Source organism: Engystomops pustulosus, chromosome 10, assembly GCF_040894005.1.
Source record: "Engystomops pustulosus chromosome 10, aEngPut4.maternal, whole genome shotgun sequence".
NCBI lineage: Eukaryota > Metazoa > Chordata > Amphibia > Anura > Leptodactylidae > Engystomops > Engystomops pustulosus.
This window is the reverse complement of record NC_092420.1, coordinates 2,575,938-2,592,084: the sequence shown is the minus strand read 5'-3', so window position 1 is coordinate 2,592,084 and position 16,147 is coordinate 2,575,938. Positions and strand designations below refer to the sequence as shown.

The window sequence follows — 16,147 nt, the reverse complement described above, 5'->3', positions numbered from 1 at the left end:
TGATCCTGAGTTACATCCTGTATTATACCCCAGAGCTGCGCTCACTATTCTGCTGCTGGTGCAGTCACTGTGTACATACATGACATTACTTATCCTGTACTGATCCTGAGTTACATCCTGCATTATACTCCAGAGCTGCACTCACTATTCTGCTGCTGGTGCAGTCACTGTGTACATACATGACATTACTTATCCTGTACTGATCCTGAGTTACATCCTGTATTATACTCCAGAGCTGCACTCACTATTCTGCTGCTGGTGCAGTCACTGTGTACATACATGACATTACTTATCCTGTACTGATCCTGAGTTACATCCTGTATTATACCCCAGAGCTGCACTCACTATTCTGCTGCTGGTGCAGTCACTGTGTACATACATGACATTACTTATCCTGTACTGATCCTGTGTTACATCCTGTATTATACCCCAGAGCTGCACTCACTATTCTGCTGCTGGTGCAGTCACTGTGTACATACATGACATTACTTATCCTGTACTGATCCTGAGTTACATCCTGTATTATACCCCAGAGCTGCACTCACTATTCTGCTGCTGGTGCAGTCACTGTGTACATACATGACATTACTTATCCTGTACTGATCCTGAGTTACATCCTGTATTATACCCAGAGCTGCACTCACTATTCTGCTGCTGGTGCAGTCACTGTGTACATACATGACATTACTTATCCTGTACTGATCCTGAGTTACATCCTGCATTATACCCCAGAGCTGCACTCACTATTCTGCTGCTGGTGCAGTCACTGTGTACATACATGACATTACTTATCCTGTACTGATCCTGAGTTACATCCTGTATTATACCCCAGAGCTGCACTCACTATTCTGCTGCTGGTGCAGTCACTGTGTACATACATGACATTACTTATCCTGTACTGATCCTGTGTTACATCCTGTATTATACCCCAGAGCTGCACTCACTATTCTGCTGCTGGTGCAGTCACTGTGTACATACATGACATTACTTATCCTGTACTGATCCTGAGTTACATCCTGTATTATACCCCAGAGCTGCACTCACTATTCTGCTGCTGGTGCAGTCACTGTGTACATACATGACATTACTTATCCTGTACTGATCCTGAGTTACATCCTGTATTATACCCAGAGCTGCACTCACTATTCTGCTGCTGGTGCAGTCACTGTGTACATACATGACATTACTTATCCTGTACTGATCCTGAGTTACATCCTGCATTATACCCCAGAGCTGCACTCACTATTCTGCTGCTGGTGCAGTCACTGTGTACATACATGACATTACTTATCCTGTACTGATCCTGAGTTACATCCTGTATTATACCCCAGAGCTGCACTCACTATTCTGCTGCTGTTGCAGTCACTGTGTACATACATGACATTACTTATCCTGTACTGATCCTGAGTTACATCCTGTATTATACCCCAGAGCTGCACTCACTATTCTGCTGGTGCAGTCACTGTGTACATACATGACATTACTTATCCTGTACTGATCCTGAGTTACATCCTGTATTATACCCCAGAGCTGCACTCACTATTCTGCTGCTGGTGCAGTCACTGTGTACATACATGACATTACTTATCCTGTACTGATCCTGAGTTACATCCTGTATTATACCCCAGAGCTGCACTCACTATTCTGCTGCTGGTGCAGTCACTGTGTACATACATGACATTACTTATCCTGTACTGATCCTGAGTTACATCCTGTATTATACCCCAGAGCTGCACTCACTATTCTGCTGCTGGTGCAGTCACTGTGTACATACATGACATTACTTATCCTGTACTGATCCTGAGTTACATCCTGTATTATACTCCAGAGCTGCACTCACTATTCTGCTGGTGTATCTTTCCTCTGCATACAAATGAATCAATACTTTCATTATAAGCAGAGATTTATTGGTTCTGTATCTTGCAGGTCCGGATACAGATCCTCCTGGCGTTGTGCGGTTTGTGGCACCTGGAAGCGGTTGGTTCCTGTTTCGGTTGTGATTCGGAGGTGATGATTACATTTTTGGATTCTGTGATTTCCTGAGAATTCTTCACAATCAGCGTCATTCTCCAGAGGTTAAAGCTATAATCTTGAAGGTCAGAGGTCAGTCCCTGAGAGTAGATGATAGAACGGGTGACACACATACATGTGCGCCCCTAGTGCGACTGTTCTTCAGGTAATGGGGGGACACTGGCCAGTGATCCGATGATCCGGGTATAAATCTGGATCCCATGGAGGAAGACATCTTCATTTAAATACTCATTGTGATCATGAAGCAAAATAGGCGTGTTATTCATGGGGGAGAAGCCAAGCGCATCGAATCCGGCCTGTGCAGAGAGAGGGTTCAGGTAATGTCCAGATAATACTAATATCACTGAGAATACAGCCTATCCATCGCTAGAGAGCAGCGGCGCCATCACTGAGAATACAGCCTATCCATCGCTAGAGAGCAGTGGTGTCATCACTGAGAATACAGCCTATCCATCACTAGAGAGCAGCGGTGCCATCACTGAGAATACAGCCTATCCATCACTGAGAATACAGCCTATCCATCACTAGAGAGCAGCGGTGACATCACTGAGAATACAGCCTATCCATCACTAGAGAGCATCCGCGCCATCACTGAGAATACAGCCTATCCATCACTAGAGAGCAGCAGTGCCATCACTGAGAATACAGCCTATCCATCACTAGAGAGCAGCGGCGCCATCACTGAGAATACAGTCTATCCATCACTAGAGAGCAGCGGCGCCATCACTGAGAATACAGCCTATCCATCACTAGAGAGCAGCAGTGCCATCACTGAGAATACAGCCTATCCATCACTAGAGAGCAGCGGCACCATCACTGAGAATACAGCCTATCCCTCACTAGCGAGCAGCGGTGCCATCACTGAGAATACAGCCTATCCATCACTAGAGAGCAGCGGCGCCATCACTGAGAATACAGCCTATCCATCACTAGAGAGCAGCGGCGTCATCACTGAGAATACAGCCTATCCATCACTAGAGAGCAGCGGCCCCATCACTGAGAATACAGCCTATCCATCACTAGAGAGCAGCAGTGCCATCACTGAGAATACAGCCTATCGATCACTAGAGAGCAGCGGTGCCATCACTGAGAATACAGCCTATCCATCACTAGAGAGCAGCGGTGCCATCACTGAGAATACAGCCTATCACTAGAGAGCAGCGGTGCCATCACTGAGAATACAGCCTATCCATCACTAGAGAGCAGCGGTGCCATCACTGAGAATACAGCCTATCCATCAATAGAGAGCAGCGGTGCCATCACTGAGAATACAGCCTATCCATCACTAGAGAGCAGCGGTGCCATCACTGAGAATACAGCCTATCCATCACTAGAGAGCAGCGGCGCCATCACTGAGAATACAGCCTATCCATCACTAGAGAGCAGTGGTGCCATCACTGAGAATACAGCCTATCCATCACTAGAGAGCAGCGGTGCCATCACTGAGAATACAGCCTATCCATCACTAGAGAGCAGCGGTGCCATCACTGGGGATATATTCTATCCATTAAGCGGTTATATTTTCTGGATGTAGTTATTACTCACTGTTCTGATATAGCGGCTGTCAGTGGCTGCAGGGAATATTTCAGGTTTTAGCTTTAACCCCCTGGAAAACACAATAAAATTTGGCTTATTTTCTGGGGTCAGACACGGCTCGGACCTCCTGCCCCTGTCGCCCCCACTCACAGCTCTTTGCAGGGGTCACTGAACGCTTTCCACCAGGGGTTGGAGTCTTCTGGGGTCGTGATCCTTCGGTTCATACATTTCTGTAAGACATGAAGATACATGAAGCAGAGGACGTCCACCACCACGAGGAGACCTCCGTCATCTGGAGCTTCTTACCTGATGATACTCGTAGGTGACTTGATCTCCAGCCGCCCGGCACCAGTTTTCTATCCGGAGCTCAAACTCCTGCAGAGACAGAGGACCTCAGGTCGGTGGAAACGAGACGAGAAGCTGCCGGAGCTGGAGGCCGACTTACCTTCAGGTCTACGGTGGGTGGGATCCGCAGGTCAAAGGTTGCAGACATCTCGCTTGGGATGACGTTGCAGGAGACGCCGCCGCTGACCTTCGTCAGGTTGACCGTGGTGACATCTCCAAGGGTGAAGTTGGGGTTGGACTCAAATCTGAGACAAGACAGAGAAGATGGAGATGGATTCCAGGAGAAACCTGATGAAGGATCCCATAACCGGCACCTTGTATAACGTGAGAGCAGCGTCTCCTCGGTCCCTCCAACCCACAACTACAAATCAGGACCTCTAACATAAGAGTGTAAGGAGCCACCGGGGTCAGTAACCCCCCCCCCCCCCTCTAAAAACAATGGCCGCCATCTCGCTACAATTTAAAGGGGAAGTAACTTTACCTTTTCTTCTCCTTTTCTCGGAAGTCCAGGAAACTCGTGATCACGGAATGCTGAAGGAAATGAGAAGGAGAATTCACAAACCGGAGAAAACCGAGAGACAATAACCGAGGTTGTAGGAAGATGGAGGAGAACTCACCAACTTAGCGGCCGCGGAGTTCTCTATGAAGCGAGAGCCGTGTCCTGGGTCGCCCTTACAGTGGACCGTGATCCCTGAGGGGTACAGTAAGGGTCACGTCTGGATCAACAGGTAGAAAGGTCTCTGCACCCAATATCAGAGCCTTGTCCAAGGTGCGGACCACCCTACCCTACACATCCACCCTATAGAATACCTATAGACATTGCAACCAATAGGCCCCTTTAAGTACTATTTAAAGAGAACCTATCACCAGGTTTTACCCCACTAAAGTACCATCTTCCTTCAGCTCGGGGATGAAATGTCCTTTCTCAAATTCCCTCTTTTATGTGAAATATCACCTATTTACTTATAAAGTCAGGCAAATATGACTCTTCTCATCTCATTTTCATGTAAGAGGAGACAATTTTAGTGATTGCAGGGGGAGGGTCACTTCAGAAGCACCTAGAGGCACGCTGCTGGTGTCATATTAAAGATAAGGATCTTATCTTTCTGATGTCACCAGGCTTGACTTTGTGAGCTACAGAACCAGGGATTTATGCAGTTAAAAACATAGTTGGAAATGCAAGCTGCAGATAAAGATCCAGTTCATCGCTCGGTTTTTAGATGCCTGTATGTCCATTACTTTAGCTCACAGAACCATAAACCAAATCTAATCTGGAGATGAGAATTTTATCTTTAATATTCCACCAAAACCCTGTTCTATACGCTATAGCACAGAATGTAGGGACTTGTGAAGTTACTCCCAATGCAACCACTAAACTTGACTAATCTCATGTGAAAAAGAGTCATATTTGTCTGACTTAATAGGGTAAGGGATTTTTATAGGTAAATATTTGAGATTTCATATAAATTAGGGAATTGTAAAAAGGATATTTCATACCTGATCTGAGGGGACTAGTAATTTAGTGGGGTAAAACCTTGTGACAGGTTCCCTTTTAAGGGAAGAACTTACACCAGACGCATTTCTCTCCATAGAAAACGCTGAATTCATTCTTCGGGTTTGCAAGACCTAAAGAAATACAGAGAGCGGGTCAGAGAAGAGTCAGCATGAGGCGAGCCAAAGGGGATCAACAACAGAGGAGCAGAAGACTTCCCAAACCTTCATCGAGGGTGATCCCAGGATTCAGGGCCCGGAATTCCGGTTGATCCACAAAGATCTCCATCCCGGTGTGACCCCCGATTTCCTCATCTGTCACAGAAGAACAAGCCAAGCTCTTATCACCTGCAGCTGCAGGACCCTGAGCGAGGACCACAGTCAGGACCTACCTGGGACCATGGTGAGGTGTATGGTGCGTGGGAATCGCCGCCCCTCTGATTTCATCTGGCGGATAGCTTCCAGGTACCTGCAATCACAGGAGCCATAGTCATCGTCCAGGATATCGGGGATTTCCGGGTCCTTACGTCTCGGGGGCCCCTGTTACTTACTGGATAGTGACAGATTTCATGTCCTGTGTCCCTCTTGCATAGATTTTTCCGTCTTTGTCCTTATGAGCATCAAATGGTGGATAAGTCCAGAACTCCTGGAAAGGAAGAAAACTTTATTGACTCCACTCCGGATCCCCTCACCCCTCCCCCAATGTCCGGCCGCACCTCAAAGACTGGGACCACGTCTGTATGGGAGTTCAGAATGATAGATTTCAGCTGCGGCTGTGTCCCCCTCCACGTGAGGATGACTATGGCTCTACCGGGGGCGAACTAGAAGGAGGAAGACAAAAATCTGATAACCTGTAGGAAGAGACCACCTACCTGCAAATGCAGGGGTCAAAGGTGAACACACAATCCGGGCGTGTGCAGAGACCCCATCACAGTGCCCTTTTTACCTCCAATTTCTTCTTCTCCAGCCCAATCTCATCCGCCATCCTGAATAGGAAGTGCACAATTCCATCTGGAACACACAGGAAGGCGTTAATTAACCCCGGGCAGGGTCACATGGGGGCAACGATGGAAACACAGAGCAGGTAGGTCATTGTGGATAACACTGGGCACACCAGGCACTGTCACACTGGGCGCAGCGGCAGGGACACCCACTAAAGGCGCGAGGGGTTAAGTTACTCTTGTGTTACTTTGTATCATTATTTCTACAACATTCATCCTGATTGGATGAGAATTTATCCTAACAATATGAAGCTTGTGATTGGCACGTAGGTCCCGACACAGGGGGAGGGAACGGGATAGATCCAGTCCATAAGGCCAGGGATCATGTGACTGCTACAAGTCTAACCCCAACAAGACATGAGACATTTTGAGATTATGAGCCTTTGATATAGTGGCTACTACTCCCTGCTGTCCCTGTTAGGACTGGGGTGACCCTGCAGAATAAAGGTCATTGCTCTTCCATGATTAGTGACACAGCTGGTCTTTTCTAGTCCTTAAGAACCCCCCAGACTCCAGCTCTCCTCTAATCCAGATCTAGCTTTGTTCCCCATTATAAGGGGCACATTTTCTGATGAACCCAGCCCTGGCCCCGGCACCTCCACAGACACGGGTGGCCCCGGCACCTCCGCAGACACGGGTGGCCCCGGCACCTCCGCAGACACGGGTGGCCACGGCACCTCCCCAGACACGGGTGGCCCCGGCACCTCCCCAGACACGGGTGGCCCCGGCACCTCCGCAGACACGGGTGGCCCCGGCACCTCCGCAGACACGGGTGGCCCCGGCACCTCCGCAGACACGGGTGGCCCCGGCACCTCCCCAGACACTGTGTGAAGCTGGAACAGTGTAACAGGTTATTGTCACATAGAAGGGGAGCGGTGAATGTGTCCTGCCCCTCCCCGGGCCCCCCCTTCCCCCGTGCTGGGCACATTGGGAGTTAGGGGTGTCAGGGGGCTGCGCTGTTACCATAGTCCGGCTCTGGCTGGACGCTCCGGATTCTCAGATATTCCCGGAATCTGGTGGTTGACGGGTTCTCAGCTGCTGGATCCATCTGCAGAACAAGATCATGTTTAGAACAAGTCCCAGCACCGGCCCGATGTGCCCCGCACTGATCCGGGAGGTGCACGGGTAATCCCTGCATTAACCACTTCACTGCCACGAAAGACTCTGCACCACTGCAGCTGCTGGGACTTGTAGTTCTGTAGTAGGGTAGAAAGTAGTTGGGACAGTTAACCCTTCACCTGATACAACGTATCCATGTCACCTCTTCCTGTCACAATGTTACGAGCTGCAGCTGTGCAGACTGTGTCATGTACATTGTAACGACACCGCAGCTCACAATAGGGTGTCAGTCACAGCACCCCCTCACCCGCTACCTGATGTCTCTTTGTCCCTCCGTCCCCGGCTCCTGCAGATCTCTGCTCCCTCTGAAGAGCCTCGGGAGAGTATATAGGAGCCCACAGGCCAGACCTGAGCAATCCATCCCCGAGCACCCACCCAGGCTGAGCCCAGAGCAATCCACCCTCAGGATCCCTGATCTCAGGATGGGGGGTTTCCGAATTTTTCATGAATTTCGTAGTTTTGTTACTAATAAAGGAATAACTTGGCGCAGATTCATAGGGAAGTATGAAAGTTTCTTTCTGATTTGTGACAGTAAAGTAAAGGAGTAAAATGGATGGAGATAAGAGGCAGGAAAAGTCATGTGACCGCGGCACCGTATACGCCACACGCCCTATACAGCTGGGGGTTATTTAAAGTTTGCTTATTCAGCTGCATGTGGTTTATTTTGTAACCGTAAACTGCTGATACATCAACTTGTAAAGAATCACATGCACCCCCGGCCCGAGGGGGGGGGACACAGGAGCAGCAGTGCTATGATGTCATCACCACAGTCTATATGTAGGAGCAGTGATGTCAGCGGAGTGCTATGATGTCATCACCACAGTCTGTACATAGGAGCAGTGATGTAAGCAGAGTGTTATGATGTCATCACCACAGTCTGTATGTAGGAGCAGTGATGTAAGCAGAGTGCTATGATGTCATCACCACAGTCTGTATGTAGGAGCAGTGATGTAAGCAGAGTGCTATGATGTCATCACCACAGTCTGTATGTAGGAGCAGTGATGTAAGCAGAGTGTTATGATGTCATCACCACAGTCTGTATGTAGGAGCAGTGATGTAAGAGGAGTGCTATGATGTCATCACCACAGTCTGTATGTAGGAGCAGTGATGTAAGCAGAGTGTTATGATGTCATCACCACAGTCTGTATGTAGGAGCAGTGATGTAAGCAGAGTGTTATGATGTCATCACCACAGTCTGTATGTAGGAGCAGTGATGTCAGCAGAGTGCTATGATGTCATCACCACAGTCTGTACGTAGGAGCAGTGATGTAAGCAGAGTGCTATGATGTCATCACCACAGTCTGTATGTAGGAGCAGTGATGTAAGAGGAGTGCTATGATGTCATCACCACAGTCTGTATGTAGGAGCAGTGATGTAAGCAGAGTGTTATGATGTCATCACCACAGTCTGTATGTAGGAGCAGTGATGTCAGCAGAGTGCTATGATGTCATCACCACAGTCTATTATGTAGGAGCAGTGATGTAAGCGGAGTGCTATGATGTCATCACCTCAGTCTGTATGTAGGAGCAGTGATGTCAGCAGAGTGCTATGATGTCATCACCACAGTCTGTATATAGGAGCAGTGATGTAAGCGGAGTGCTATGATGTCATCACCACAGTCTGTATGTAGGAGCAGTGATGTAAGCAGAGTGCTATGATGTCATCACCACAGTCTGTATGTAGGAGCAGTGATGTCAGCGGAGTGCTATGATGTCATCACCACAGTCTGTATGTAGGAGCAGTGATGTAAGAGGAGTGCTATGATGTCATCACCACAGTCTGTATGTAGGAGCAGTGATGTAAGCAGAGTGCTATGATGTCATCACCACAGTCTGTATGTAGGAGCAGTGATGTAAGAGGAGTGCTATGATGTCATCACCACAGTCTGTATGTAGGAGCAGTGATGTAAGCAGAGTGCTATGATGTCATCACCACAGTCTGTATGTAGGAGCAGTGATGTAAGCGGAGTGCTATGATGTCATCACCACAGTCTATATGTAGGAGCAGTGATGTAAGCAGAGTGCTATGATGTCATCACCACAGTCTGTATGAGGAGCAGTGATGTAAGCGGAGTGCTATGATGTCATCACCACAGTCTATATGTAGGAGCAGTGATGTAAGCGGAGTGCTATGATGTCATCACCACAGTCTATATGTAGGAGCAGTGATGTAAGCGGAGTGCTATGATGTCATCACCACAGTCTATATGAGGAGCAGTGATGTCAGCAGAGTGCTATGATGTCATCACCACAGTCTATATGTAGGAGCAGTGATGTAAGAGGAGTGCTATGATGTCATCACCACAGTCTGTATGTAGGAGCAGTGATGTAAGCGGAGTGCTATGATGTCATCACCACAGTCTGTATGTAGGAGCAGTGATGTAAGCGGAGTGCTATGATGTCATCACCACAGTCTGTATGTAGGAGTAGTGATGTAAGCTGAGTGCTATGATGTCATCACCACAGTCTGTATGTAGGAGTAGTGATGTAAGCAATGTGTTATGATGTCATCACCACAGTCTGTATGTAGGAGCAGTGATGTAAGCGGAGTGTTATGATGTCATCACCACAGTCTATATGAGGAGCAGTGATGTAAGCAGAGTGCTATGATGTCATCACCACAATCTGTATGTAGGAGCAGTGATGTAAGAGGAGTGTTATGATGTCATCACCACAGTCTATATGAGGAGCAGTGATGTAAGCAGAGTGCTATGATGTCATCACCACAGTCTGTATGTAGGAGCAGTGATGTAAGCGGAGTGCTATGATGTCATCACCACAGTCTGTATGTAGGAGCAGTGATGTAAGCGGAGTGCTATGATGTCATCACCACAGTCTGTATGTAGGAGCAGTGATGTAAGCGGAGTGTTATGATGTCATCACCACAGTCTATATGAGGAGCAGTGATGTAAGCAGAGTGCTATGATGTCATCACCACAGTCTGTATGTAGGAGCAGTGATGTAAGCAGAGTGCTATGATGTCATCACCACAGTCTGTATGTAGGAGCAGTGATGTAAGAGGAGTGCTATGATGTCATCACCACAGTCTGTATGTAGGAGCAGTGATGTTAGCGGAGTGCTATGATGTCATCACCACAGTCTGTATGTAGGAGCAGTGATGTAAGCAGAGTGCTATGATGTCATCAACACAGTCTGTATGTAGGAGCAGTGATGTCAGCGGAGTGCTATGATGTCATCACCACAGTCTGTATGTAGGAGCAGTGATGTAAGAGGAGTGCTATGATGTCATCACCACAGTCTGTATGTAGGAGCAGTGATGTAAGCGGAGTGCTATGATGTCATCACCACAGTCTGTATGTAGGAGCAGTGATGTAAGCAGAGTGCTATGATGTCATCACCACAGTCTGTATGTAGGAGCAGTGATGTAAGCGGAGTGTTATGATGTCATCACCACAGTCTGTATGTAGGAGCAGTGATGTAAGCGGAGTGCTATGATGTCATCACCACAGTCTGTATGTAGGAGCAGTGATGTCAGAGGAGTGCTATGATGTCAACGCCACAGTCTGTATGTAGGAGCAGTGATGTAAGCAGAGTGTTATGATGTCATCACCACAGTCTATATGAGGAGCAGTGATGTCAGCAGAGTGCTATGATGTCATCACCACAGTCTATATGAGGAGCAGTGATGTCAGCAGAGTGCTATGATGTCATGACCACAGTCTGTATGTAGGAGCAGTGATGTAAGCAGAGTGCTATGATGTCATCACCACAGTCTGTATGTAGGAGCAGTGATGTAAGAGGAGTGCTATGATGTCATCACCACAGTCTGTATGTAGGAGCAGTGATGTAAGCGGAGTGCTATGATGTCATCACCACAGTCTGTATGTAGGAGCAGTGATGTTAGCGGAGTGCTATGATGTCATCACCACAGTCTGTATGTAGGAGCAGTGATGTAAGCGGAGTGCTATGATGTTATCACCACAGTCTGTATGTAGGAGCAGTGATGTTAGCGGAGTGCTATGATGTCATCACCACAGTCTGTATGTAGGAGCAGTGATGTAAGCAGAGTGCTATGATGTCATCACCACAGTCTGTATGTAGGAGCAGTGATGTCAGCAGAGTGCTATGATGTCCTCACCACAGTCTGTATGTAGGAGCAGTGATGTAAGCGGAGTGTTATGATGTCATCACCACAGTCTATATGTAGGAGCAGTGATGTAAGCGGAGTGCTATGATGTCATCACCACAGTCTATATGTAGGAGCAGTGATGTAAGCAGAGTGTTATGATGTCATCACCACAGTCTGTATGTAGGAGCAGTGATGTAAGCGGAGTGCTATGATGTCATCACCACAGTCTGTATGTAGGAGCAGTGATGTAAGCAGAGTGCTATGATGTCATCACCACAGTCTGTATGTAGGAGCAGTGATGTAAGCAGAGTGCTATGATGTCATCACCACAGTCTGTATGTAGGAGCAGTGATGTTAGCGGAGTGCTATGATGTCATCACCACAGTCTGTATGTAGGAGCAGTGATGTCAGCAGAGTGCTATGATGTCATCACCACAGTCTGTATGTAGGAGCAGTAAGAGGAGTGCTATGATGTCATCACCACAGTCTGTATGTAGGAGCAGTGATGTAAGCGGAGTGCTATGATGTCATCACCACGGTCTGTATGTAGGAGCAGTGATGTTAGCGGAGTGCTATGATGTCATCACCACAGTCTGTATGTAGGAGTAGTGATGTAAGCAGAGTGCTATGATGTCATCACCACAGTCTGTATGTAGGAGCAGTGATGTAAGAGGAGTGCTATGATGTCATCACCACAGTCTGTATGTAGGAGCAGTGATGTCAGCGGAGTGCTATGATGTCATCACCACAGTCTGTATGTAGGAGCAGTGATGTAAGAGGAGTGCTATGATGTCATCACCACAGTCTGTATGTAGGAGCAGTGATGTCAGCGGAGTGCTATGATGTCATCACCACAGTCTGTATGTAGGAGCAGTGATGTAAGAAGAGTGCTATGATGTCATCACCACAGTCTGTATGTAGGAGCAGTGATGTAAGCAGAGTGCTATGATGTCATCACCACAGTCTGTATGTAGGAGCAGTGATGTCAGCAGAGTGCTATGATGTCATCACCACAGTCTGTATGTAGGAGCAGTGATGTAAGCAGAGTGCTATGATGTCATCACCACAGTCTGTATGTAGGAGCAGTGATGTAAGCAGAGTGCTATGATGTCATCACCACAGTCTGTATGTAGGAGCAGTGATGTAAGCGGAGTGCTATGATGTCATGACCACAGTCTGTATGTAGGAGCAGTGATGTAAGCAGAGTGCTATGATGTCATCACCACAGTCTGTATGTAGGAGCAGTGATGTAAGAGGAGTGTTATGATGTCATCACCACAGTCTGTATGTAGGAGCAGTGATGTAAGAGGAGTGCTATGATGTCATCACCACAGTCTGTATGTAGGAGCAGTGATGTCAGCGGAGTGCTATGATGTCATCACCACAGTCTGTATGTAGGAGCAGTGATGTCAGCGGAGTGCTATGATGTCATCACCACAGTCTGTATGTAGGAGCAGTGATGTCAGCGGAGTGCTATGATGTCATCCCAGCAGACATACGATGTGATACTCTGTGAATGCTCTGCAGGATTCTTCTTGTTACTTTGTTCCTTTCTTCTCTCCTGTGTTTATGTTGGATCTCTCTCCGGTTCCGCCCTCATGTGACCCAGTGTAACGCCGCAGCCAAAGTCCATAGTCCGGCCTGTTAATGGTTAGATCCTGGCTCGGACCCCGCTGCAGATTATCTACTTGACTGCGAATGGATGTAATGGAGCGCCGCAATGTCTGTAAGATCTCTGCTTGCTGTCAAGCACTGAATCTTTATTACTTAAATTGCAAGTCCATTACGTGATTCCTTCATTCCCTGTGAATCACACTGCTGTACACTGTGTAGTGGCCGTGCTTGGTATTGCAGCTCAGACCAATTCACCCGAATGGGATTGCAGTATATATATATTATAGTGCAGAAATGATGAGTCTCCATGGTGACAGACTACAAACAAGCCCCTGTTGTCAGATTCACTCCCGGTCACATGTCCCTGATTTCCTCCTGGTGCACATTTATTACATTGGAAAGAAATAGAAGGGGAGGAGAATGCAGGATCTGACTACACTACTGTTTGTAGTCTGTTACCATGGAGACACAGAGTGATGAAAAGGAGCTGTAGACAATAATTCTTCATAAATGAAAAGGGGTAGCCTTAGACTGCTGAGAGTTTGTTACAATGTAGCAATCTGTTTCACTTCTCTCAGGTCTCCACTAGAGATGCAGCAGAACCCAACTAATGCAATAGTCCCTGATGGACTCACCCCACCTGATCCTAGAGAAAAAGGTTTCTGAATGTGAATTAAAAGAAACTTTGTAGCAAACTTCATGTTCCACTTTCTCACCGTTCTCCAGATTTCTGCTTCTCTTTCACCCAGCTGATTGTTTGTTACGTTGTATCAGCCTGGAATCCATGATACAAAATCTACAAGCAGGACTGACCTGCCATAGGATCCTCCCAGGGATCTGGGGCCACATGGCACCGAAGGCGACTCCCTCAAGAGACTACACCGATATAACTGTGACAAACCCCCAGCTGTGAGCAGGGCCAGCAAAGGCTATGGATGTGATGAATGATGGCGCATTGTAGAATGAAAAATTCAGGTGAGACGCAGCAGAACTTCATATACAGATCCAAGACCCGTAACGATCCAGCAGAGCGTCCCCCATCACCGCACCCCGAGCCGCCATCGCTGGATCATATCCGATTCTTCAGGAGATCCAACTGCTCCGGGAGATCCAGGTCACACATTCCCAGTGTCCACAGTTATGTATCTCCCCATAGAGAAGACAATGATGGAGCGAGGAGGAGCGGACAAATACTTACCATACACAATATACGTCAGGCAAGTTATCCAAATGAGAAAATCAATGATCACTACATACAGATTATACACCACCACTAGGGGGAGATCACTACATACAGATTATACATCACCACTAGGAGGAGATCACTACATACACATTATACACCACCACTAGGGGGAGATCACTACATACAGATTATACACCACCACTAGGGGGAGATCATTACATACACATTATACACCACCACTAGGGGGAGATCACTACATACAGATTATACATCACCACTAGGGGGAGATCACTACATACACATTATACACCACCACTAGGAGGAGATCACTACATACAGATTATACACCACCACTAGGAGGAGATCACTACATACACATTATACACCACCACTAGGGGGAGATCACTACATACAGATTATACACCACCACTAGGGGGAGATCACTACATACACATTATACACCACCACTAGGGGGAGATCACTACATACACATTATACACCACCACTAGGAGGAGATCACTACATACACATTATACACCACCACTAGGGGAAGATCACTACATACACATTATACACCACCACTAGGAGGAGATCACTACATACACATTATACACCACCACTAGGAGGAGATCACTTCATACAGATTATACACCACCACTAGGAGGAGATCACTACATACAGATTATACATCACCACTAGGGGGAGATCACTACATACACATTATACACCACCACTAGGAGGAGATCACTACATACAGATTATACACCACCACTAGGAGGAGATCACTACATACACATTATACACCACCACTAGGAGGAGATCACTACATACACATTATACACCACCACTAGGAGGAGATCACTACATACACATTATACACCACCACTAGGAGGAGATCACTACATACAGATTATACACCACCACTAGGAGGAGATCACTACATACACATTATACACCACCACTAGGGGGAGCTCACTACATACACATTATACACCACCTGTCAGGTTCGCTAGGGAGATTGCTGGGACTTCTGGTTCTTCTGGTGGTACCAGCAGCGTTCTCCGAACCCCGGCGCGTATCCGCGCAAACTCCACCTCTCGTCCTGGGCAGCGGCTGCTAAGATCTCGCGCTGTCTAGGAGTGGCTGGGACTTTGAACCTCTGCTTGGTGCTTGGTTGTTTCTGCACCATGAGGGGTTAATTCCCAGATGCTGTCCAGCACCTATCAGGTTCTGGAGGTGGAGTTCTGGCTGCATAAATTGCAGCTTCACTAGTCACCAGTGCCAGTGTTTGAAAATCCCTTTCTCCACCTGGTTGCTGCTAGTTTGTATTGCTCTGTATCTGTATCTATATTGTTGCTAACTCGGCTAGTTTTGGACTTTGACTCTTGCTTACTGATTCTGCTTTTGACGTACCCTCTAGTTGTGACTCCGGCTTGTTTACTATTCTTTTATGTTTTATGTTTGTCAGTCTGTTTGTGTTCCCCTTCCCACACTTACCCAGAATATTTCGAGTCTTCAAGTAGTCGCCCCACGGTTTAGCGTGGGGGGGCTATAGGAAGGGACAGAGGTTGGGGCAAGCTCAGGGCACACTATCCCCTGTCTTTTGTGTACCAATCCTAACAGAAACACTGGCCACACATAGGTCTGCATCCTGTATCCGACCTGCTACATTCTCTCCTTCCATGGAGCCTTTGTCAGCTGTGGTCGCTCAGGTCCAGACCCTAACTCAGCTTGT

At 47.4% G+C, this 16,147-nt stretch overlaps 1 protein-coding gene across 3 annotated transcripts; it reads right to left on the bottom strand.

Moving 5' to 3' along the window:
* Positions 1 to 1,885: 1,885 nt before the first annotated feature.
* On the bottom strand, positions 1,886 to 15,538 carry ACY1 (aminoacylase 1). 3 transcript variants are annotated; one of them, XM_072127079.1, is made up of 15 exons: positions 15,410 to 15,538; positions 7,368 to 7,452; positions 6,350 to 6,414; positions 6,120 to 6,224; positions 5,955 to 6,049; positions 5,796 to 5,872; positions 5,629 to 5,718; positions 5,482 to 5,538; positions 4,530 to 4,603; positions 4,394 to 4,443; positions 4,013 to 4,157; positions 3,874 to 3,942; positions 3,718 to 3,797; positions 3,577 to 3,637; positions 1,886 to 2,327 (listed from the first exon to the last, which is right to left on the bottom strand). In XM_072127079.1, the coding sequence occupies exons 2-15, from the start codon at positions 7,450 to 7,452 to the stop codon at positions 2,157 to 2,159; spliced, it is 1,224 nt and encodes a 407-aa protein (XP_071983180.1). In that variant the 5' UTR covers positions 15,410 to 15,538; the 3' UTR covers positions 1,886 to 2,156. The 3 variants fall into 3 exon arrangements, with proteins under 3 accessions (XP_071983180.1, XP_071983178.1, XP_071983179.1); XM_072127077.1 differs by lacking the exon at positions 15,410 to 15,538 and adding an exon at positions 7,778 to 7,984; XM_072127078.1 differs by lacking the exon at positions 15,410 to 15,538 and adding an exon at positions 7,771 to 7,813.
* Between the last annotated feature and the right edge of the window lie 609 nt (positions 15,539 to 16,147).

What these genes read in the sequence shown, in the direction of transcription:
- ACY1 (XM_072127077.1), bottom strand. Translation starts at nt 7,969, where the DNA reads ATGAAAAATTCGGAAACCCCCCATCCTGAGATCAGGGATCCTGAGGGT. An exon ending in ACGTGGTCCCAGTCTTTGAG is followed by an intron (nt 6,050 to 6,119) that starts GTGCGGCCGGAC and finishes CTTCCTTTCCAG; the next exon opens with GAGTTCTGGACTTATCCACC. An exon ending in ACTCCGCGGCCGCTAAGTTG is followed by an intron (nt 4,444 to 4,529) that starts GTGAGTTCTCCT and finishes CATTTCCTTCAG; the next exon opens with CATTCCGTGATCACGAGTTT.